The following is a 24,939-nucleotide window of genomic DNA, read 5'->3' as shown; positions in this document are numbered from 1 at the left end:
CCCACTTTCCAGCAAGGTCACGCCCCCTTGTTGATCACGTAGCAAAAAGTATCCATCTTCAGGATAGGTCATCAGTATCAGATTGGCGGGGGTCTGACTCCTAGCACCCCCGTCAATCAGCTGTTTGAAGAGACCGCACCGCTCCAGTGAGCACTGAGGCCTGTGACGTCACGTTCACCGATCGCATGGTCTACACGCAGAGCAGTCCCATTCAAGTGAACGGGACTGGGCTACAATACCAAGTACAGCCGCTATCCAATGGGCTTGGTGAGCTGCGGGGAGAGCCTGTGGAGCCCACTGGAGCGCCGCAGCCTCCTCAAACAGCTGATCAGCGGGGGTGTCGGACCTGAGGATAGGGCATCAATATTAAACACACGGAAAACCCCTTCATGTGTGGCTCGTGGCATCTGGAGCATTTCCATTAGTAAATCTGCCCCATGGCTTCTGGGTGCAAACTGATTTACTGATACATAAACACAGACCATTGTAGAAATATGGCATGAAAAACATTTAAAATATATTTGCATTGCACAAATACATTCATGTAAAAAAATTATTACTGTAACATAAAAGTGGTTTTAGCTTATGATCATTATAAAGAATGCACCATAAATATAAACTGCAGCTATATAGAATACAAATTAGGACATTGTTTAGCAAAGGCTCAACTTAAATACAAAAGAATTTGTCATTTAAAGAGGCAGATAAAAACAAAGTTAACCCCTGATCACTCTTTGTGTTTTTTTTTTTTTTTCCTGGCTTCATAGCCGACAGATAAAAAATAATATTAATATTTTCTTGTTTATTTTATTGAAAAAATATATATCTCTTTTTCATCAGGAAAAGACAGTTCTTGCGCATGTACAAACTCACAAGGAAAAAAAAAAACAAAAAAACAAAAAAAAAAACAGCAACCAAAAAATAATATATATTTATATATATTTATATATATATTTATAAAATAAAAGATAAAAAATAAAAAACCTAAACAAATAACACAGTTTCTCCAATTGCTGAGTCCAGGGAATAAAGCAAGTAAAAGTGGTTGTACTGTGTGGTGGGATTCCAGATCATGGTGCATTGTAAAGTCCAACTTTCGTTAAAAATATTTCTTTTTCTTTCCTAAAAAAAAGGCGATTTTTTTAAATTTTTCTTTATTAAAAAGTTCAGAAAATAATCCACAAGATTCGATCTAATCCTAGTAGTTTGTATCCTTAGTGCTCAGTCTTTGTCTGTAGGGTGGCAACCTGTTGGACATGGAACACAAGACAGGTATATAAAAGGACTCTGTAAACTAGTAGTACAAAGATTAGCCATATTGCAAACCACAAATGTGGAAAAAACTCCCAAAGGAAGTCACAAAATACTAAAAACCAGTATATAGATCCATTCATACAACTGTATTTTCGGTCCGCATCCCATCTGCATTTTTATCAGTATCAGCCCAAAGTCCACACACAGTATGCATTATACTAGGGGTTCTTTAAACAGCTCTGAACCCAGACACAACCATATTTTCACCCAGGCAGCCCCCTGATGTGAGCTTTGGAGCATTTCCTGCTCCGATGCTCTCCTTTGCCCTGAACTGAATCACGCAAGGCAAAGGCATTTTCAGGAGATCCGGTGACTTACTGGGCTCTCCTTAGGGCTGCCAGGCGGAGGCTTCCGCCCAGCAGTGAGCCCGGTGACATCACCGGCACTGATGGGCGGGCTTTAGCGCTGCCCTAGCCTGAAAAACGGCTAGGGCAGCGCTAAAGCCCGCCCATCAGAGCCGGTGAGGTCACCGAATACTCGGCTGGGCGGAAGCCTCTGCCCGGCAGTGTGTTATAGTAAAAAAAAAAAAAAGCCCTTGCCCTGCGCTTGATCAAGCGCAGGGCAAAGGAGAGAATCGGAGCATCACATGCTCCGATGCTAACAGGGGGCTGTGTGGGTGAAAATATTGGATCTGAAGCAGGACAACCCCTTTAAGCAGGGGTCTCAAACACAAGGCACCTGAGCCTCGGGCATCTCGCCTCAAGGCCTGAAGACTATGAGGAAGTAGAACAGTGCAGGAAGTTGTTATGACCTCCGGCCCTAGATCTCAGGAGGTACGATGACCCAGTCATGAACTCCTGCATCAGGACGAGCCTCTGTTTAGGAAGAGCTGAAGCGAGTCATGTGTTTGATGCCTTCACTTAAATGCAATATATACGATATATGAAGTGAATTACTGCAGTGAGGGTCAGTCTTTGGTCTTCGCTGTATATATGGGATGCTTTTCCTAACTACATGCACCCTGCTGAAATCACAGCACGCTGGCTGACTAAATTTCATGTATGACTTTTTGACTTCGGAATGGGAGAACTCAACTCACTGACCATGGGGACTGGGAAAAAAACAACCTAATGATCCCCAGGACATTGTAAACTGGACTCCTCCTACAATGGCACACACCAGACACGTGCCCCAAGACTGACCAAGAATAGTCGACTACAATGTTATGAGGTCAACAGTACTTCAGCTCAATGTTGCATTTCTCTGAATAGTATTGTGCTGTGTGTTATACTCTGTTCTATTGTAAAAATGAATATCAACACTGTATATAGACCCAGAAGGTTTTTAAATTTAGTTTTGGCTAAAATATTGCCCCGTAACTACAAGCCATTTACCTGTCACGTTTCCAGATCCCTCTGTTTCTGTGTTTCGACACAGGGCACGTGTCTCCTCTACTAGCATACAAGGTCCTTCTTGGCAGTACAGTACCTCCTCCTCCTCATCTTCTTCACCTTCCATCTCCCAGGAGACATGTCCCACACAATCTAAGCCACCTTCATAGCCTGGATCCTCGGGAATGATGGGTATTGGTTGACCAGCCTCGCAGCCAGCTACCGCAGCAGCAGCTGCTGCCGCTGCCGCCTCAGCCAGCGCATACTGAATGCTGACTGCATAGTCCTCAGAGTAGCAGCTCCCATGATTCTCCTCATAGAGGCAGCAGGGCCGGGCAGAGTGGCCTAGAACTGACCCTGGTTCTGTCCGGTGTAAAAGGCTGGAGGTAACACTGTACAAGCCTCCACTGGAGGATGCAGCTGTCGCTTGTTGGGATTCAGTACCCATAAACAAGTTTGTGCAGTCCGGACTGGGATCCCCAGTAGGCCTCTGAAAACAACAAGGGCAGCCCTTTTCAGGCCCCCGCCAGTCTCTTCCACCTCCTTGTGAGATGGAGCAACATGCTTCTGGGGCTAACCCAGAGGCCACAGCAGCACCTCGGCGCTCCAGGGAAGAATTGCTGCTATAATTCATCTCTAGGCTGCAACTAGACAGGCGATCCCTAGAAGAAGAATTTGGGAAGGTCTGGTGAGGTCTGGTGTCTGACCTACCTCTTCCAGGTCCTGTTCCAACATCCCCCCCACATGCTGCGGCATCCCCTACACCAGTCCTACAAGGACTTCGACTCCTATACACATATGGATCAAAGTCACTACTGAGAGAGCTTCGAAAGGTGGAGCAGCTGCCATATACTCCTTGGTTGCTGGCCTCGGTGCAGTCCAGCATGGAGTCACTAGATGAGGCATGTCCCTGTGCTGAGCTGGAGCTGGAATTGGAGCTGCTGTCACTGCAGGGGACATCAGCTAAATAGCCACTGCATACTGAGCGATGTTGGTGCTGACTATGAAGGTAGCAGCTCCCACCAGCTGATGGAGGAGCCATATGCATCATGGTAGGTGCAGGCTGGTATAGCAAATTATTACCAGTCTGAAAGGCATGGTTTAAGCCCTTTTCTAATCCTCTGGGCATCTGACTACTGCCTGCTGTTTCCTGGTGATGTGGGTAACTCAACCCCTGGAAGTAGTAGTGTTGGTACATGGTTTCATATTGAGAGTAACAAGTGGCAGTGCTAAAGCCTCTTCCTCCATACTTTGAGCGCCGGAAGCCATGACTAGCTTGTGGATATGGTGCATGTTCCAGATCACAGTGATGGCCTTGAGCTGGCTGATCTAGTGATACAGGTCTGTATCCAGTTAGAAAAGGGGGCTCCACTGGTCGCTCCACAGTGAGTACTGTAATGGGATTGCCATGTGGGCCCATGCTGGTGCGGGTTGGATATGCAGCAATAGGTCCCGTTCGTTGCACCCTTCCTGGGTAGTGGACTGGGAGAATGACTCTCTGTTGCTGTTGTTGTCTGCCACGGTTGTCTGCGTTATCACCACACACGGCACCATGACCTCCTTTCTTCTGTTCTGTAGTGGGGAAAAAAAAAAACGTATAAGTATCTACAATTATGCTAAACTGAACAATACATGGTCTCCCACATATCATGAGACTTAGTCTTGAAGGGGTTACGTCATGACTGATGTAAAAAAAAATCGAACAGAGCTAGAAGCAGCCTGTACCTCACATGGATCCATAGATCTTCACATTCATTGCTGCAATTGCTCTACTAGATTATCTGCATGCTGGCAGCTCGGGGGGGTAGTGGTGCTTTCTGCTGCCGCTCTCTCCCTATGGGGGCACGTCGATTCTGCTGCAGTCTCTCCCTGTAACTGTCACAGCTTCTAACAGTAAATATAGCTGGTGGCAGCTGAAGGATGGACCTGAGCATGTGCGTCCAACCTCAGTAGGTGGACGTGCACGTTATTACACAGATTAAACATCAGAGGCATCATTATAATGAAGTAAAGAGAATATTTCACAACTGGATCATTTTTTAACAGAAATTAAATTACAAAAGTAACTAGTTTGTCAAGCTGAATTATATTAAAATCACATCTAAGGCCCATCTTACTTATATTGGGCAATCCAGCTCAGTTCCCCTCCGGAATGGTGTAGAAAACACATCACTGATGCTGGATATAAAATAGCGCGGACAGATCGGATACGTTTTCCTGTCGTGTCGGACCTTTGCACTATAGTGCACATATCAGTTGTGTTCGACTCCCAGCCTAAAACAGCTGGCCAGGCACAACTGATATAGGTGAAGTTGCACAAAACCTTTAAGGGCCTTTTGGAACCCCCATCATGCATTAGGGGCTGGGTGTGACTGCCACCTTTACACCCCTATAGCTAGGCCCCTAAATGCCACCTTTGTTAACTAAAGATATGCTATTGGACATGCATCCAAACAAGGTTACATTGGTCTATTTTGTAAACCGACCCCCTTCCTGTTCACTTATGTCCAAAAAGGCCAAGACCCTTTTTGTGTTCTAGATATCCCACTCACCAATAATATTGTGCCGGCAATGTGGACATGTATGATTCTGTAAAAGCCAGGGATCCACACACCTCTTATGAAACCGATGTGTGCAAGGAATGACTCTCAGCTCCTGGACAAGAAAAGAGAACAAGATCATCAGACACAATGATGGTGGCCAACACCTACAATAGTACGTCTAGGTCAGTCTTTGCCATTCGGCCTGACACTGCTGTATAGAGAAGCATTGGAGGATAAACATAGCATTAACTTTTCATAATATGACAAAACTCTTTGACACTGGCCATCATGGATTGCTGGATCTTACCTCTCCATCAATATATTTTTCTAAGCATATGGCACAGTCTGAGGTGGAACTGCTGCTTAGCGTATCAAGGCCACCGCAGCTACCCTCACGAGGCACTTTGCCCTTTGCTTTGAATTTTCTGGTCTCCATTTTTTCCAGTGCCTGAACTGCCATCCTGTTCATGGAGTTCTGTAATAGAAGTTGGTGACCGTGATTACTTAAATCAGTGAAATAAGCCAAATATACAGTACAATTATGGTGGCAGACTCCTTCCTATACACAGCAATGTAAAAGAAGCATGTTCTCCCAGCCTAGGAAGGTCTTGTGTTATGGTGATGAAATCAGGACCATGCAAAACAAAATATGTTAGACAGTGATGATTTTTATGGTTGCAGAACCTACTGAGGTGCAAAACATAAGAGTCAAAGGCAACTGTAAGGGAGTCTAAAAAGGTTCTAGCTAAATAATTTGTGAGGAGCACTGTATCCGGATAGTACAGGAACAAAACATGTGATTGTGAGACAGAAGTATTTAAGAGTCTCTTTCAGCTAACTTCTTTCTTCAAGAAATAGTAATAAACTTGGCCAAGACTTATCTGGTATTGCAGGAAAGCAATATTATATATATATATATATTTTTTTTTGGGGAGGGAAGACATAAAAATCTATAACCATTTAAGAAGACCCATCTTGCCTCCTGACATATGTTTTACTAATCTGCTGCATCTATTCTTATGCCTCTAGTATTCCTTCTTGAAGTTTACGATTCAATTTCTATCAGTCTTCAATAAAGGTCCAACAGATTGTCACCCGTTGGTGGTGTGTCCCTGCACAGTGAGACATTATCCAATCAGTGCCATCAGTATCAGACTGTGCAGGGACACATCCCCAACTGGTAACACCCATTTGGACCCGTATTGCAGAGTGCTGGCAATTAATTAACAAACTACTAGTAGGAATAATATACAGGAATGACACAAAATACAGATATAAAAAAATGATGCTCCACAATTGTTATTTCATGGGGAATGCAAGCAGTTCCTAAAACAGACATGTCAGAAGAGGTGGCAGGCCCTTTTTAACATGAGTGAAACAGTAAATGAAAATGAATAATGCCTCACGGTATTAATACAACTGTTACGCTGGCGGCCTGTGACTACCACTGCTCCACTCACCGTGTGTATTGGGGCTAGTGCTCAGTGAACTCTGTGGTACAGCTACAGTTAATCTATTCCTCTTGCTCTCTGTCCAGCTGCTGATCAGGTTTCCTATTTATACGGGGTTGTTTGCCTGAGCATTAGGTATTCTAGTGTTTGCTAGTCCTAGTGAAGGTGTGCTTTTTCTGTCTGTCTACCCTTGTACGATCTCAGCCTGTTTACAGACTCTGTTCCTCCATTGTCTGCCCTGAACTCAGATCTCTCTTGCCTGCTTGCTCATGCTGCCTGTACCTCAAAAACATCTCTAGAATCCACCTCTTTCTTAATGTGGAAACAACAACACATCACATTGTTGCCCTGATCCATTCCAGTCTTGAGTAACTCATTACTAATCGGCTTCCCCCCTCACCAGACTCTTCCCTCTCCAATCTATCCTGAACGCAGCAGCCAGGCTCATCTATCTGTCTAAACACTACCCTGATGCTTCCACCCTGTGCCAGTCATTGCACTGGTTACCCATACAGTACAGGATTCTATTTAAAGTCCGTATTCTTCCCCACTATGCTCTCCACAGTGCTGCCCCCTACACCTCCCTCATCTTTACCTACCATCCTCCCCTACTGTTTTATGATGGCTGGACCATTGTGCAAAACAACCTCATAGATTGTAAGCTCTTATGAGCAGGGCCCCTATTTTCCTTGTAATTGTTTGCTGTGGTGTTATTTATGAATGTCTATACTTAAACCCCCTGATTGTAAAACACTGTGGAATATGTTGGCGCTAAATAAAGATTATTATTATTTGTTTTATGAACTCTGTCTGCCCTGACCTTGGCTTGTCTCCTGACTATAAGTATTGTCTGCTCCTTTAGTGCTTCAAAGCAGTGTCTCTGGCCCTCATGGGTCAGCAGCCAACTACAACCGGACTATTCCAGGAGGAGCGACCTGGTAGGTTTCCTGTAGCAAAGTCAAGGTCCCTGTCCAGGCGTTAAAGGGTGAATACCAGGGGACCAGTAGGACAATGCCCTTACGTTGAGTTGGCACAGTGGGTCCACACCCACTGCCTGTTACAACAGCCAATGTTTACCTGACTTCTTCTTTGCTTTAATTTGATCTTGATAAGAAGGATAAGGCAGACCAGTGACACCACCACAAAGAAGGCCAGGAAGATACCCATGTCAAAATATTCAGTGGGTTGCTAAAAAAGAAAAAAAATGAAACAATCACTGCAAAATACATTAAATGAAACCTTAACCTCCCACTTTTGGGTGTCAGTGGTCTGTTATGTTGCCTTACATTCCAGAAGCTTACCCGAGGTGGACGATGCTGAATTCTGGCTCGAGCACCTTTCTGCTTATTGACGATGTTCATGAGTTTAATAGCATCAGTGCCTTTCATATATACAACTGGTCTCTTAAGTGGATCTTCCAAGCCTTGATTCAGCTGCAGAGGAGGAAGAGAATTCCAGAATAAGGAATTGTCTGATCTTCTAGAATAGCTAAATAATTATTGACTGGAAGTCTACATTCCATGCAATCATTAAAGAGATCTGCTTGGACTAACAAAACCATTAGAGCTGAAGCCTATGAGGAAGCAGAACAGCGCAAGAGGTCGGGATGAGATCATTGCAATCTCCTGCACTGGGTCTAAGATGACGAAGGCATTCTTGCGGCCTGACTCAGGCGTTTATGACCACATCATTGCACCACCTGAGACCCAGCACAGGAAGTCCCGATGATGTTATCGCGACCTCCTGCGCCATTGTACTGCCTCATAGAGGACAGCATTATATATATATTAACACTATATACTTATGTATATACTACCACTACAGAGGGGGCATTATACTACAGGGGGACTACCAGGGGAACATTATATTAGGGGGCGGGGGCCTCAGGCACCCCTGATCAGAAGACATCATACGCTTGATAACATGTACATCACCAAGCAGATCCATCAGCCCACTGATGCCTGGGTCTGCTGTCAGATCTGGGGGGGAAATGTCCATACAAATCTGCAGGTTATGATACCAAGCGGAGATCAGCTTGGATATTCATGGACAAGCTGTGTATAACCATAAATGGTGCTGTAAGTAACATCTGCCCACATAAAAATATATGTATTATAAGTTATTATACGGTTTGTTTTATGGTCATAACTTCAAGGCTCTTTTGAATAAACAAAAAAATAAAAACACCAAAAAAATAAAAAACACAAAACATTAAAAACAGGGTAGAAACAGTCAAGACAAAACATCACTTCTTAGCTCTATAAGAAAGCCGCCACAATCTCAGGTGACTGATGCAGCCCAGCGCCTATACGAAACCTACATCTACCTGCTCCACAGCATCAGGGTTGTCTGAGACATCAAAGATAACTGCTGTAGCCCCTCTCTGCACTGCCCGCTTGGCCTAGAAGAGAAAAAGAGAATAAAGTATAAGCTACATTACACAAAATACAGCATAAATGTATATACTCTGACATCTGTGCAAAATGTTGCCCTAGACTGTTAAAGGGGTTCTGCAGTTTTTTTAAACTGATGATCTATCCTCTGGATAGATCATCAGCATCTGATCTGCGGGGGTCAGACACCTGGGTCCCCTGCCGATCAGCTGTTTGAGAAGACAGCGGCCTTCTCGCTGTTTACCGCAGGCCCAGTGACGTCACGACTAGTATCAATGGCCTGGGCGGGGCTGAGCTCTGTTCAATTGAATGAAGCTTAGCCCCGCCCAGGCCAGTGATACTAGTCGTGACGTCACTGGACCTGCAGTAAACAGCGAGAAGGCCGCGGCACTCCTGCGCCACTGTCTTCTCAAACAGCTGAGTGGCAGGGGTCCCAGGTGTCGGACCCCCGCCGATCAGATGCTGATGATCTATCCAGAGAACCCCTTTAACTGTGTGACCAAACAGTTCAAATGGAGGCATTTACAGGAGTGTCTTATCAATTATTGAACACTTCTGCATGTTGCAGTCAGTGGCGTAGATAACACAAATGATGAATCTGAAGGAGAGTGAAAATTCATAGTAAGACATTGAAATCAATTATGTGGCGCCAATATAAAGTGTGTTAAAACTTGATGTTGATGCCAATGTACATGATAATGAACCATCACAATAAAAAAAAAAAAAAAAAAAAAATAATCATGCAAGTTTCTGAAACTAAATGATGACAAAATCTTAGGAAAACTTTTTTTAAAATCCAGATAACAGTACTTTAATTATGGAATTTGCCCCCAACCAAGTTGAAGTGTGAAATTCCGGCAATGCATCTACTTATATACTGCATTGGCTATTTAACTGATACATTTAATATTAAATTCCATACTAGTAACTTTAATATAGGATAATTATTGATCAAACAGAAGTACTAAAAAGGTGCAGTGAAGAAGAACATTCCAGATGCAGTTTTGACATCTTTCCACCAGGGGTCATACAAGTACAGTTTGTGAGACAGCCCGGAGCCTCAAGGATATCGCAGTGCTTGTTGATGAAGTATGAGGATGCACATAAACTGCTGAAATTAAAGAAGTGGGCATTTTAGGCTCTGGTCACACTGTGGTCAGTGTGTACACCCAAAATAGACACCTTATGTCTGCCCTTACTTTAACCTGTAATGCATTGTAAGACCCCATGTACACAGCCATTGTCATTTTGTGGTCAGCAAAACGTGGATCCGCAAAATACGGATACTGGCCGTGTGCATCCTGCACTTTCCTCAGTCCCTATATGCAATACAGACAAGAATAGGGTATGTTCTATAATTTGTGGAATAGCTGCACCACATGAATGACATTCGTGTGTTGTGCGCATTTTTTGCGACCCTACAGAAATGAAGGGGTCCACGTGTGATTTATGCGGACCCAAAATACAGCTGTGTGCATGATGCCTAATGGAGAATATACGGTAACCGAGACTTTCCAATATAGTTGAAAATAAAGTTATGTCAGTGTATACAGGCCAGAAGCATGATCTAGGCCAATCTTATGGTCCATTTCCAGTGCCATATGCTGAACGTACACAATGAACATGGCCTTCATCACAAAGATGCACATGGTCCCTCAAGATACAAGGTGCCAGGATGAGCTAACATCTGTCCTCTACATAGAAAGGCACAGCTTCCGGCAGCTCTGTCCACCTGATATGTGGAAGGGCTTGCTTTATCTTTATCAGAAATTACTGCTTTCCCATAAAGCTAAGCCTCAAGTTACAATAAATTCAACCTAACAGTGGTTGACCCAGAACCAGGTAATGTTGTAACTCAAGGGACCAGCGCATGGTCACGGCATAAATTGGTTAATGAACAGCTACGCAATGGGACTCAACATTAACTGGGTAAGGACTATAAGTAAAATTTCAGTTATGCTCTTCTGACATCCTTCCCTACTGCCGAGAATGGTCGTTCCCATTGATTTATGTAGGGTTACGAACAGGTAAGGTTCAGCGCTAATGACATTCCATTTAAAAAGATACATGGTGGCAAGTCTTAATATCTAATATGTAGAAATCCACAGCACTCTTCAATTTATGTGAAAATTCTGGTTACTTTATTTGTATCAGCAGTATAAAGATAGCGACGTTTCGACCTTCTCTGGTCTCTCTCTTGCTTGAGAAAGACCAGAGATGGTCAAAACGTCGCTATCTTTATGCTGCTGATACAAATAAAGTAACCAGAATTTTCACATAAATTGAAGAGTGCTGCAGATTTCTACATATTGCTTCTTGACAGGACCCCCAGCCAGGATCTCCATCCGCGGGGACCACTTATTTATCATCTTTTCTTATCAGTATATTATCCCCAAATTGGGGTCTGGAGTGCTGCTTATCCTATTTTACTTCTAGTCATGTTAGTCACTATGATAAAGATCTGCCCTCAATGTACCATGGCGGCTGTCCTCAGCTACACCAGTAATGGTTATACATAAAACGATGGAGATCTCTGACAACTACACATTTTTAACTGGTGTGATATCCCGACATCAATCTGCTTATGAGCAACAAAAGGGCATGTTTACACACTGAGGACTCTGGATGTAGGAAAAAGAAACTGCCGGTCTGGCTAAGGGTCCATTCACACGTCCACAATTTCGTTCCGCATTTTGCGGAACGGAATTGCGGACCCATTCAGTTCTATGAGGCAGCAATTGCGGACAAGAATAGGCATATTCTATTTAGTGCCAGCAATGTGCGGTCCGCAAAATGCGGAACACACATTGCCACTGTCAGTGTTTTACGGATCCGCAAAACACGTTGCGGACGTGTGAATGGACCCTAATACAGGCTTCAGCGGTGGCACTGAAGTGGTTAGGGTACTTTCACACTTGTGTCAAAGTTTTCCGGTATTGAGTTCCGTCCTAGGGGCTCAATACCGGAAAAGAACTTTTCAGTTTTATCCTAATGCATTCTGAATGGAAAGCAATCCGTTCAGGATGCATCAGGATGTCTTCAGTTCAGTCCTTTTAAGGTACTTTCACACTTGCGGCAGATTGTTCCGTCGCCGAAACTGCCCGCTGGATCCGGCAATCCTGATGCAAACGGATCCGGATGCGGATCCGTGTGACAAATGCATTGAAATACCGGCTCCGACTCTCCGGTGTCATCCGGAAAAAATGGATCCGGTATTTTTATATTTTTTTGCACTTTTTAAAGGTCTGCGCATGCGCAGACTGGAAAACCGGATCCGTTTGGCCGGAACACTTCATGCCGGATCCGGCACTGATGCATTTCAATGGAAATTAATGCCGGATCCGGCATTCCGGAAAGTGTTCAGGATTGTTGGCCGGAGAGAAAACTGCTGCATGCTGCGGTATTTTCTACCGGCCAAAAAAAACGTAAGAGGGACTGAACTGATGCATCCTGAACGGAATGCTCTCCATTTAGAATGCATTAGGATAAACTGATCAGTCTTTTCCGGTATTGAGCCCCTGTGACGGAACTCAACACCGTAAAAGAAAAACGCTAGTGTGAAAGTACCCTTGTGGTATTTGGATGGAGAAAAAACCTGAACACTTGCCGGAATGCCGGATCCGGCATTTTTTTCCATTGGAATGTATTAGTGCCGTAGTGCATTAAAATTGCCGCATTGACGGATCCGGGCTTCCGGTCTGCGCATGCACAGACCTTTAAAAATGTAAAAAAATAAAATAAAATACCGAATCCGTTTTTCCGGATGACACCAGAGAGACGGATCCAGTATTGCAATGCATTTGTGAGATGGATTCGCATCCGGATCAGTCTACAAATTGTTTCCGTTTGCATACAGATTGACGGATCGGCGATGGAACTGCCAGCCGGAATCCAGCAACGCAAGTGTGAAAGTACCCTTATAAGATTGAATGTTAAGTGCCCACCTGTTTTTGCCTAGAAACCACATTCATTGTAATCAAGTGCATGCTTTTGTGGGTGAAACAGCCTTTTTCAGGCAAAATGGTGCAGCCATTTAAGAATGAATTTTAAAATTGCAATGGCTGCAGCCTCTAAGACAGGAGACATCATTCATATGAAGGCCTCAATGACACATTCATATCTGTGATGACATCCATGATAAGATGGTCAATGGTTCATCCATGAAGGATCTGTGTTTGTTCTGTGCCTTCCATGTGCCATCTGTATTTCATGGACACGGCTAGGCTGAAAATTCATTTCTAGAACTTCATCTCCTATCAATGGTTCATGAAGACCATGGACCAAACACGGATGGCATCCGTGTCGAGTCTGTGGTTTTCCAAGAACTACAGACTATAATATGCATGAGGATCCATAATCACGGGCCAAATAGGGCATGCTTCCTTCCGTGGAAAACCACTGATGTGTGAATACAAATATTAAAGTCAATGGAGATGTGAGCGACCTGTGGAGACCAAGGACTGAATGTGATTCACTGACATGTGAAGGAGGTCTAATGAGCAATGCAACGATGATGCATAAAAATAACGATAATTTTTTTGCATCATTTCAAAAAGTCAACATGGCTATAAAAAAAAAGGCAAAGGGAAGGCACATATGAGCAGAGGGATATTAACGAAGTGCACATTTAAGACCTCTGTTTTGAAATGTCGTTTTTAGATCTATGGGTCATCCCTTGGAAATGGTGTTCTCAGACGTTACTTTGTACAGTGCTCTTGGTGGAGCTGTGCGAATGGTGAGAGCACCTATCAAACACATTACACACACTTCATACATAAACTCCAGCATTCCACAAGCCTCACATATCCGGAACTTTAAGGCTGCTGGCTCCGACCTTGCAGGTTCTCTTGGCAGGAGATCAAAGCAGCAAACAGCACGGAATGCAATCTCTTGCTCTGTTCTCCAGCTCTAATTCTCACTCCCCTCTCTTAGCAACCCCCTTCTGTCTCCCTAGTGCTTTATGTTAGTACTTGCCTTATGTCAGCGCCATCTTCGAGATCATCATTTATGCCTATAGCGCAGTCATCATCCGTGGCGCTTACATATTTGGAACAAAGCATAAGGCGGCACACAATCCAGTTCACGCTAGTGAAAACACATTTGGGCGATTTAGTAGTGCAAGGGAAAAGTGGTGCTCTCACTTTTTGGAAACCCTTCGGAAAACAGAAGCAGCAACCTAATTAGTAGCCATGGGCAACAGATCCACTTTTCCACAAGGAAGAGTGGGACAGATAGAAGAGATACTACACCTATATCCCTATACTGTAAGCTCTAAGGTAGGCGAGGTAACTGTATTTCAGAGCCAGTTGGATAGGTTGCAAGTTTAGTAGCCTGACTGCAAGAACTTCTGTAGACCTCACCATGTAAAAAACTTTGAAATGTTGGCTTTAGCCCACAATTCTAGGTGCACTGGATACCGGACTCCCTGGATTTGTCCAGTCTTGGGATGGAGAAACTGCATAAAATGCGTCTTAATACAGAAAAAAAAAAAAATGTATTTTAAGAATATAAGCGAAGTTAGTATGAAAAAGAACAAATCAATAATGGCGATTGTGTTGACGTGGAGTCATCCAAGCCAACAAAAGCCTCTGGATAAGAAGTAGTTAATGAGGATTTTTTTTTTTTTCTGGTAATCCGCCCATGTTGTCAGGCTTTAGGGAAGCCCCAGGGAAGAAAGGTGGAGCAAAGAAAAGAAAATCTTTTGAACTAATTTTTCACAGAAGACGCTTTGCCTCTTAATTATGAATGAGTTTATAACAAGCACCAACGAGTACAGGGAGAGTCTATGAAAGGAGGTACGGCCAGGAGTGGAAATCCTAGCGCAGGAACCATGGACCCGGGCTATATCGCTGTGGACTTGATCATAATCTCTCTAGACTTGGTTGGTAATGGATGAGTTTACTGGCAGATGAAACATATCAGTGTAGAGGCAACCATCACAGAGGCCTTATTCATTTGGGAATGTGATGGGAAGTCAAATTTATACAGAATCGGAGGAATCTCAGATGTTCTGATCCGTCATGTCAAGAATTTATAGAAGTGAATTCATCAGAAGTAGCTAGAGCACAGTGATAGGAATCCATCGGGAGTAAAGGGTGGCAAACTCAATGAAGGAAGGCTACAATGGCTTTGTTAGCTGCATAAAACAGTATGCCCAATAGTATGCCCTCGGCAAAGTTCCAAATATATCCATGACCACGTAATAAGGACAGCTTAGTAAATGTCCTCACAGGATGATCACAGGTAATGGGCTGGCACTGAGAAGTCTCATTTCTTAGGATCTATTCACATCATGATTGAGCCTCTCATTGGGGGAATAAGTTAGGAGGATTTTCCGAACTATACCTCCATGTGCACACAGTGGAATAAGTCATCCTTATGCTCCCATGTTTACTAAATGGATACTTTCATCAATGTATTCAATCACAGATTAACAGCCTGTGGGTGACTATTCTATGGTGGGGGTTTGTTTTAAAAAAAAAAAAAAAAAAAGGGTTTTTTTTAGACAATTTTTTTTACGTCAATCCATGTTTTCTACTTTCCATGTTTTCAATCCATGTTTTCTACTTTTTTTTACGTCAATCCATGTTTTCTACTAAATGATCACTGATCGGCATGCTATGCTGTTGATCGGTGCTCATTTATGGGCAGATTATCTGCCCATGTAAAAAGATCATAAAGGCACTGAATGGGGCAATGCCAAAAATACCATCCTGAAAACAGCTGTAATAGCTTGGTGGTCTGTTAATATTTTCCGGTATTGAGATCTGTCATAGGGTCTCAATACCGGGGGAAAAAAAACTCTTCCGTTTTGTCCCCATCTATGGTCAATGGGGACAAAATGTAACTGAACAGAACGGAATGCACCAAAATGCATTTAGTTTTCATACCGGAAAGCTTTCCATCTTGGGATGCGGAGCAAGACGAATCCGTCATGACCCACAATGCAAGTCAATGGGGACGGATTCGTTTTCTCTGACACAATAGAAAACTGATCCGTCCCCAATTGACTTTTAATGCGAGTTCATGACGGATCCGTCTTGGGTATGTTAAAGATAATACAACCGGATCCATTCATAACGGATGCAGATGGTTGTATTATCAGTAACGGAAGCGTTTTTGCTGAACCCTGCCGGATCCAGCAAAAACGCTAGTGTGAAAGTAGCCTAAGGAAGAAGTCTAGGAGTTGGGATGTAGATAGGGTCATCTAGAAGATGAAATAAACACAAATGAGAAAATTATCCATCAAGATATTGGACTAATCACTTTACCATGATACACAAATAGTTTGCTCTGAGGGTTACCACCATCTAATAAATTACACCGCTATTTTCCTGAATTTCTTCTGCATTTCCTAATTAAAATTGTTAGTCATGAATATTCATGTTCAGGGGTTCCACCCTTTCTCAGCCCTCCCAGTACACACAGTACATACAGCATCTGGCTGCCCTATAAGGATAAGGAAAACTGATTTGCATGGGACTAGAGGGTAGAGGGGCACCAATTTCTAACATTAAATGGCATCTGTCAGCAGATTTGTACATACAGTTGCAAGAAAAAGTATGTGAACCCTTTGGAATGATATGGATTTTTGCACAAATTGGTCATAAAATATGATCTTATCTTGATCTAAGTCACAACAATAGACAATCACAGTCTGCTTAAACTAATAACACACAAATAATTAAATGTTGCCATGTTTTTATTGAACACACCATGTAAACATTCACAGTGCAGGTGGAAAAAGTATGTGAACCCTTGGATTTAATAACTGGTTGAACCTCCTTTGGCAGCAATAACTTCAACCAAACGTTTTCTGTAGTTGCAGATCAGACATGCACAACGGTCAGGAGTAATTCTTGACCATTCCTCTTTACAGAACTGTTTCAGTTCAGCAATATTTTTGGGATGTTTGGTGTGAATCGCTTTCTTGAGGTCACGCCACAGCATCTCAATCGGGTTGAGGTCAGGACTCTGACTGGGCCACTCCAGAAGGCGTATTGTCTTCTGTTTAAGCCATTCTGTTGTTGATTTACTTCTATGCTTTGGGTCGTTGTCCTGTTGCAACACCCATCTTCTGTTGAGCTTCAGCTGGTGGACAGATGGCCTTAAGTTCTCCTGCAAAATGTCTTGATAAACTTGGGAATTCATTTTTCCTTCGATGATAGCAATCCGTCCAGACCCTGACGCAGCAAAGCAGCCCCAAACCATGATGCCCCCACCACCATACTTCACAGTTGGGATGAGGTTTTGATGTTGGTATGCTGTGCCTCTTTTTCTCCACACATAGTGTTGTGTGTTTCTTCCAAACAACTCAACTTTGGTTTCATCTGTCCACAGAATATTTTGCCAGTACTGCTGTGGAACATCCAGGTGCTCTTGTGCAAACTGTAAACGTGAAGCAATGTTTTGGCAGCAGTGGCTTCCTCTGTGGTATCGTCCCATGAAATCCATTCTTGTTTAGTGTTTTACATATCGTAGATTCGCTAACAGGGATGTTAGCATATGCCAGAGACTTTTGTAAGTCTTTAGCTGACACTCTAGGATTCTTCTTCACCTCACTGAGCAGTCTGCGCTGTGCTCTTGCAGTCATCTTTACAGGACGGCCACTCCTAGGGAGAGTAGCAGCAGTGCTGAACTTTCTCCATTTATAGACAATTTGTCTTACCGTGAACTGATGAACAGCAAGGCTTTTGGAGATACTTTTATAACCCTTTCCAGCTTTATGCAATTCAACAATTCTTCTGAGAGCTCAAAGGTCTTCTGAGAGCTCTTTTGTGTGAGGCATCATTCACATCAGGCAATGCTTCTTGTGAAAAGCAAACCCAGAACTAGTGTGTGTTTTTTATAGGACAGGGCAGCTGTAACCAACACCTCCAATCTCATCTTATTGATTGGACTCCAGTTGGCTGACACCTCACTCCAATAAGCTCTTGGAGATGTCATTAGTCTAGGGGTTCACATACTTTTTCCACCTGCACTGTGAATGCTTACATGGTGTGTTCAATAAAAACATGGTAACATTTAATTCTTTGTGTGTTATTAGTTTAAGCAGACTGTGATTGTCTATTGTTGTGACTTAGATGAAGATTAGATAACATTTTATGACCAATTTGTGCAAAAATCCATATCATTCCAAAGGGTTCACATACTTTCTCTTGCAACTGTATTTGCATACATTAAAACTTCATATTTCTCAGCAATGCGGGCAATAATGAACATGGGACCAACACAGATGCCTTCAGCTGCCAAGCGCACATGTAACAGGTCAGCCAGTTTCATAGGTACAAATCTGCTGACAGATGCCCTTTAAGGGGACATACAAATGTATGAACAGTGATTTCTAAGCATCTAGTGAATTCTACAACATTAGGGGTCAATTCAGACGTCCGTATGTGTTTTGCAGAATGCACATGGCCGGCCCTGGGATAGAAATGCCTATTCTTGTCCGAGATTGCGGAATCTTTTTTGCGGGGCCACAGAACAGAACTACGGATGCGGATAGCACACGGTGTGCTGTCCACATCTTTTGCCCCATTTAAATGAACGAACCAGTTTTGCAAAATTGTGGAACGGATGCGGACCCACAACTATGGACATGTGAATGGACCCTTAGATTTGATGGAACTCCCGTAATAGTAAGCAACATGGTGGCTCAGTGGTTAGCACTGGTGCCATGCAGCACTGGGTTTTAGGTAATCTGCATGGAGTTTGGATGTTCTCCTCATGTTTAGGTGGATTTCCTCTGGGTCTTCTGGTTTTCTCCCATACTCCAAATACTTACTGACAGGGAATTTACATTTGTGCTATACAAGTAATTAAAATAAATATATAGTAATATATTGAAAACAGATTCAGTCCCGTCAGTCTTCAGCATTTGAAATAAGGTAGAAATACATTTACATGGCGTTCACATGGGAATAAACACCTTAAATCATCAGACAAAATACAAGCATGGCAGTGTGTGCCAAATATGCCTTGCACGAACAGGGCGCTAACTCAACTTCAAGGACACTCAAAGTCCACGCACCCGGCCCTATGTACTGTTGCATCATCTTCCCTTCTCCTCAGTTCTGCATTTGCAACAATGTTCTGCGAAACCTGATCAACACAACACAAAAAAATCCTTTAGGCTGAGGTGTGGGGCGTTTTACCATTGTGTGAACTGTGCAGAACAGGCAGAAATCTAATAGATATAATGTAACACTGCTATCTGTATATCTAAATAGCTTTATATCTTCAATATAAATCACAGTAAATCAACAGACTATACTTAAATGGGTTGTGTCACTTCAGCAAATGGCATTTATCAGGTAGAGAAGGTTAATACAAGGCACTTACTAATACACTGCTCAAAAAAATAAAGGGAACACAAAAATAACACATCCTAGATCTGAGTTAATTGAATATTCTTCTGAAATACTTTGTTCTTTACATAGTTGAATGTGCTGACAACAAAATCACACAAAAATAAAAAAATGGAAATAAAATTTTTCAACCCATGGAGGTCTGGATTTGGAGTCACACTCAAAATTAAAGTGGAAAAACACACTACAGGCTGATTCAACTTTGATGTAATGTCCTTAAAACAAGTCAAAATGAGGCTCAGTAGTGTGTGTGGCCTCCACGTGCCTGTATGACCTCCCTACAACGCCTGTGCATGCTCCTGATGAGGTGGCGGACGGTCTCCTCAGGGATCTCCTCCCAGACCTGGACTAAAGCATCTGCCAACTCCTGGACAGTCTGTGGTGCAACGTGACGTTGGTGGATACAGCGAGACATGATGTCCCAGATGTGCTCAATTGGATTCAGGTCTGGGGAACGGGCGGGCCAGTCCATAGCATCAATGCCTTCGTCTTGCAGGAACTGCTGACACACTCCAGCCACATGAGGTCTAGCATTGTCTTGCATTAGGAGGAACCCAGGGCCAACCGCACCAGCATATGGTCTCACAAGGGGTCTGAGGATCTCATCTTGGTACCTAATGGCAGTCAGGCTACCTCTGGCGAGCACATGGAGGGCTGTGCGGCCCTCCAAAGAAATGCCACCCATACCATTACTAACCCAATGCCAAACCGGTCATGTTGGAGGATGTTGCAGGCAGCAGAACGTTCTCCACGGCGTCTCCAGACTCTGTCACGTCTGTCACGTGCTCAGTGTGAACCTGCTTTCATCTGTGAAGAGCACAGGGCGCCAGTGGCGAATTTGCCAATCTTGGTGTTCTCTGGCAAATGCCAAACGTCCTGCACGGTGTTGGGCTGTAAGCACAACCCCCACCTGTGGACATCGGGCCCTCATATCACCCTCATGGAGTCTGTTTCTGACCGTTTGAGCAGACACATGAACATTTGTGGCCTGCTGGAGGTCATTTTGCAGGGCTCTGGCAGTGCTCCTCCTGTTCCTCCTTGCACAAAGGCGGAGGTAGCGGTCCTGCTGCTGGGTTGTTGCCCTCCTACGGCCTCCTCCACGTCTCCTGATGTACTGGCCTGTCTCCTGGTAGCGCCTTCATGCTCTGGACGCCACGCTGACAGACACAGCAAACCTTCTTGCCACAGCTCGCATTGATGTGCCATCCTGGATAAGCTGCACTACCTGAGCCACTTGTGTGGGTTGTAGACTCCGTCTCATGCTACCACTAGAGTGAAAGCACCGCCAGCATTCAAAAGTGACCAAAACATCAGCCAGGAAGCATAGGAACTGAGAATTGGTCTGTGGTCACCACCTGCAGAACCACTCCTTTATTGGGGGTGTCTTGCTAATTGCCTATAATTTCCACCTGTTGTCTATCCCATTTCCATAACAGCATGTGAAATTGATTGTCACTCAGTGTTGCTTCCTAAGTGGACAGTTTGATTTCACAGAAGTGTGATTGACTTGGAGTTACATTGTGTTGTTTAAGTGTTCCCTTTATTTTTTTGAGCAGTGTATATTGTGATTGTCCATAATGCCTCCTTTGCTGGCTTGATTCATTTTTCCATCACATTATACACTGCCTGTATCCAGGGTTAATGACCACCCTGCAATCCAGCAGCGGTGGTTGTGCTTGCACACTATAGGAAAAGTGCCAGCCTCTCTGATGGCTGGGGCCATGAGGTCATGCATGTACAGCAGCTCCCAACCCGGCCACCTCGTATCTGCTCTGCTGTGGTGTCCGTAACACCTGGAAACAAGCAATATATAATGCGATGGTTCTGATGGTGAGCATTTAAGCCTCTTCTGAGACCATGAGACATCACGTCCATCAGCCACATGGCCTAGACGCAGCTCAGTCCCATTCAAGTGAATGGGGCCGAGCTGCAATACCAAGCACAGCCACTATACAACGTACGGCACTGCGTTTGGTAAGCCACAGTGCTCACTAGAACTCCAGTGAGCACCACCGTTTCCTCAAATAGGTGATTGGTGGGGTCCAACTCCTTGCACCACCACCAGTCTCGTACTGATGACCTATCCCGAGGATAGGCCATCAAAATCCCAGAGAACCCCTTTAAATGTTTTGTTTAGTTTTTTTACCCAAACCCTTAGGAAACAACCAAATAAGTGAAGAGAACCCAGTTCCATCATCCAAACTGCCTTCTATTCACGCTAGCTTCTCCTGGATCTGGAGGACCGTCAATGTCACTTGAAATCATTTGGCATGCCACAATGATGCGTTTTCCCTTGACACAAGAATCAAGTGCATGGCAGTTGTCACATCCCTGCCCCCATTCCTGCTGGCAATGCTTTACTACGCAGAGAATACAAAGATACAATGGGAACAACATTTACAATATAACAAGTATTACCCTTATTTTGCTGAATCTTTCGCATTATTGCCATTGTGACCAGAATTCCCCTATACATTTGTAGACACCATGGATGAGCGAACTTGTGTCTTCAAGTTCAACATACAAGGTTTGGGTTATCTAACAATTCCGTTAAGGATTCCGTTACCACGGACCATAACTTACGGTCCGTGGTAGCGGAATCCATAACGAAATTCTTAGATAACCCGAACCTTGTACGCCGAACTTGAAGACGCAAGTTCGCTCATCCCTAGTAGACGCAGTATAATTACATAAGGTATTAGAATATTGGAAATTTCAGATTCAGAAAAAAAATTATTATAAATAAAAAACGTCAGAGTCTGACCATCTTCCCAAAGACTACATGTTGCCAGCAGTCACATAGTTTACAACAGTGGGCTTCTTAAAGTATCAGACCTGAAATATTTGAGGAGAGGGTGTAAAGTGACCTTTTGGGGCTCAGAAGGGGAGTCACAGGGCTAGTCAACACCACCCTTGGTCATTGGCATCATACAGTGAATACAGAGTGAAAGAATTCAGGTATGTGGCACCTACTCTGCAAGTTCTAACAGTGATATCTTCTTGCCGATGTTTCAGGAGGATGCTGCTAGTATAAATACCCCAGAAAGAGGAAGAATCCAGGACACATTCCGTTACATAATAAATTGTATCCAGATGCACCAAAGCCGGTACAACTAACTATAAAAATCAACATGGCTCCTAAAACACCATTTATCATGATGCAAGGCAGAGGATCAGCTGGTGACATGACGTGATTTTATAGTCTAATACACAGCACCCATAAACACCTTTTTCTGATGGAATATCAAACGTGCAACGCTGCCAATGTACATCCAACTTTTATCATACATTGTAACCTTTCTGGTAATGAAATAGACATAATACACTTTTAAAGAGCTCTTCTGTTTTAATAAATACTTGTACTCGTCATAAATTAACAATTTTAGAGCACAGTATTCTAGAAGTCTGCCTTGTGTAGTTCCCCTGTTATTCCTACTAGAAGTGTACAAATACATTAACAACAAAGGTGTCCCTGCTTGTTCTGACACTGTACAAATGCTCAGTCTGTAGCTACCCATCCATTTTACAAAGGGAATGGTAACACCCAGTTGTCAATTTATTTATACCTTTCTAGGAGGAACCGAATCTCCTTAACCACTTCCCATCTGGGCCCTTTGCCCCCTTCCTGACCAGGCCAAATTTTGCAAAACTGACATCTCTCACTTTATGTGGTAATAACTTTGGAACGCCTTTATTTATCCAAGTCATTCAGAGATTGTTTTCTCGTGACACATTGTACTTCATGATAGTCATAAATTTGAGTCAAAATATTTCACCTTTATTTATGAAAAAATCCCAAATTTACCCAAAAATTTGAAAAATTCGCAATTTTCTAAATTTCAATTTCTCTGCTTTTAAAACAGAAAGTGATACCTCATAAAATAGTTATTATTTAACATTCCCCATATGTCTACTTTATGTTGGCATCATTTTGGAAATGTCATTTTATTTTTTTAGGACGTTAGAAGGCTTAGAAGTTTAGAAGCAATTCTTCAAATTTTTAAGAAAATTGCCAAAACCCACTTTATAAGGACCAGTTCAGGTCTGAAGTCACTTTGTGGGGCCTACATAGTGGATACCCCCATAAATGACCCCATTGTAGAAACTACACCCCTCAAGGTATTCAAAACCGATTTTACTAACTTTGTTAACCCTTTAGGCGTTCCACAAGAATTAAAGGAAAATGGAGATCAAATTTTTAAATTTCACTTTTTTGGCAGATTTTCCATTTTAATAAAAATTTTTCTTTAACACATCGATGGTTAACAGCCAAACAAAACTCAATATTTATTACCCAGATTCTGCGGTTTACAGAAACACCCCACATGTGGTCGTAAACTGCTGTATGGGCACACGGCAGGGCGCAGAAGGAAAGGAACTCCACATGGTTTTTAGATGCCATGTCCCATTTGAAGCCCCCTGATGCACCCTTACAGTAGAAACTCCCAAGAAGTGACCCCATTTTGGAAACTAGGGGATAAGGTGCCAGTTTTATTAGTACTATTTTTGGGTACATATGATTTTTTGATCATTCATTATAACACTTTATGGGGCAAGGTGACCAAAAAATTGGTTGTTTTAGCACAGTTTCTATTTATTTATTTTTACAGCGTTCACCTGAGGGGTTCAGTCAAGTGACATTTTTATAGAGCAGATTGTTACGGACGTGGCGATACCTAATATGTATACTTTTTCTCATTTATTAAAGTTTTACACAATAATAGCATTTTTGAAACCAAAAAATTATGTTTTAATGTGTCCATGTTCTGAGAGCTATAGTTTTTTTATTTTTTGAGAGATTTTCTTATGTAGGGGCTCATTTTTTGCGGGATGAGGTGACGGTTTTATTGGTACCATTTTGTGGGACATACGCATTTTTGATCACTTGGTGTTGCACCTTTTGTGATGCAAGGTGACAAAAATTGCTTGTTTTGACACATTTTTTTTTTTTTTTACGGTGTTCACCCGAGGGGTTAGGTCATGTGATATTTTTATAGAGCTGGTTTTTACGGACGCGGCAATACTAAATATGTCTATTTTATTTTATTTTTTCTATTTTAAATTTTTTTTTTTATTCCTTACTTGGGATTTTTTTTTTTTCTTACATGTGAAACTTTTTTTTTTTTTTTTTTCAACCCTTTATTTTATTTTTATTTTATTTTACACTTTTCGTCCCCCATAAGGTCATACAAGACCTCTGGGGGACATTTACTTCACTTTTTATTTTTTTTTACACTGTTGATTTCTCCTGTAACTGGGGCTGACATAGTAGCCCCAGTTACAGGACAAATGCACCCCTATAGAGGCTGTACAGCAGCAATCCAGCGCTGTACAGTCTCAGTGCAGGGCTGATCGAGGTCTCTGAGAGACCTCACACAGCTCCTGCACTCTCCGGTCACGGCGGTCACATGACCGCCGGGCCGGAACAGGAAGCGCACAGCGCTTCCTGCTCTGCAGACACAGCGCTCGGCGAGCGCTGTGTCTGCAGCGATCGTGAAGGCAGGGACACCTGGGCACTGTCCCTGCCTTGTCTTAGGGTT

General features: G+C 43.1%; 1 protein-coding gene across 2 annotated transcripts in view; it reads right to left on the bottom strand.

The window, feature by feature from the left end:
• Positions 1–1,146: 1,146 nt before the first annotated feature.
• ZNRF3 (zinc and ring finger 3) overlaps positions 1,147–24,939 on the bottom strand; it is a 142,648-nt gene continuing 118,855 nt past the window's right edge. Inside the window, exons 3-9 of one of the 2 annotated variants that reach the window (XM_040416010.1) lie at positions 8,960–9,040; positions 7,941–8,072; positions 7,717–7,827; positions 5,496–5,663; positions 5,198–5,300; positions 2,649–4,217; positions 1,147–1,247 (exon numbers count right to left, since the gene is read on the bottom strand). In XM_040416010.1, the coding sequence (XP_040271944.1) occupies positions 1,222–1,247; positions 2,649–4,217; positions 5,198–5,300; positions 5,496–5,663; positions 7,717–7,827; positions 7,941–8,072; positions 8,960–9,040 (2,190 nt within the window). In that variant the 3' untranslated portion in view covers positions 1,147–1,221. The remainder of the gene's footprint in view (positions 1,248–2,648; positions 4,218–5,197; positions 5,301–5,495; positions 5,664–7,716; positions 7,828–7,940; positions 8,073–8,959; positions 9,041–24,939) is intronic. The other variant, XM_040416011.1, reaches the window with a different exon arrangement.

Source organism: Bufo bufo, chromosome 2 (assembly GCF_905171765.1).
Source record: "Bufo bufo chromosome 2, aBufBuf1.1, whole genome shotgun sequence".
NCBI classification, from domain to species: Eukaryota; Metazoa; Chordata; class Amphibia; order Anura; family Bufonidae; genus Bufo; species Bufo bufo.
The sequence above is the reverse complement of the archived record's forward strand: the minus strand, read 5'-3'. Positions and strand labels throughout refer to the sequence as shown.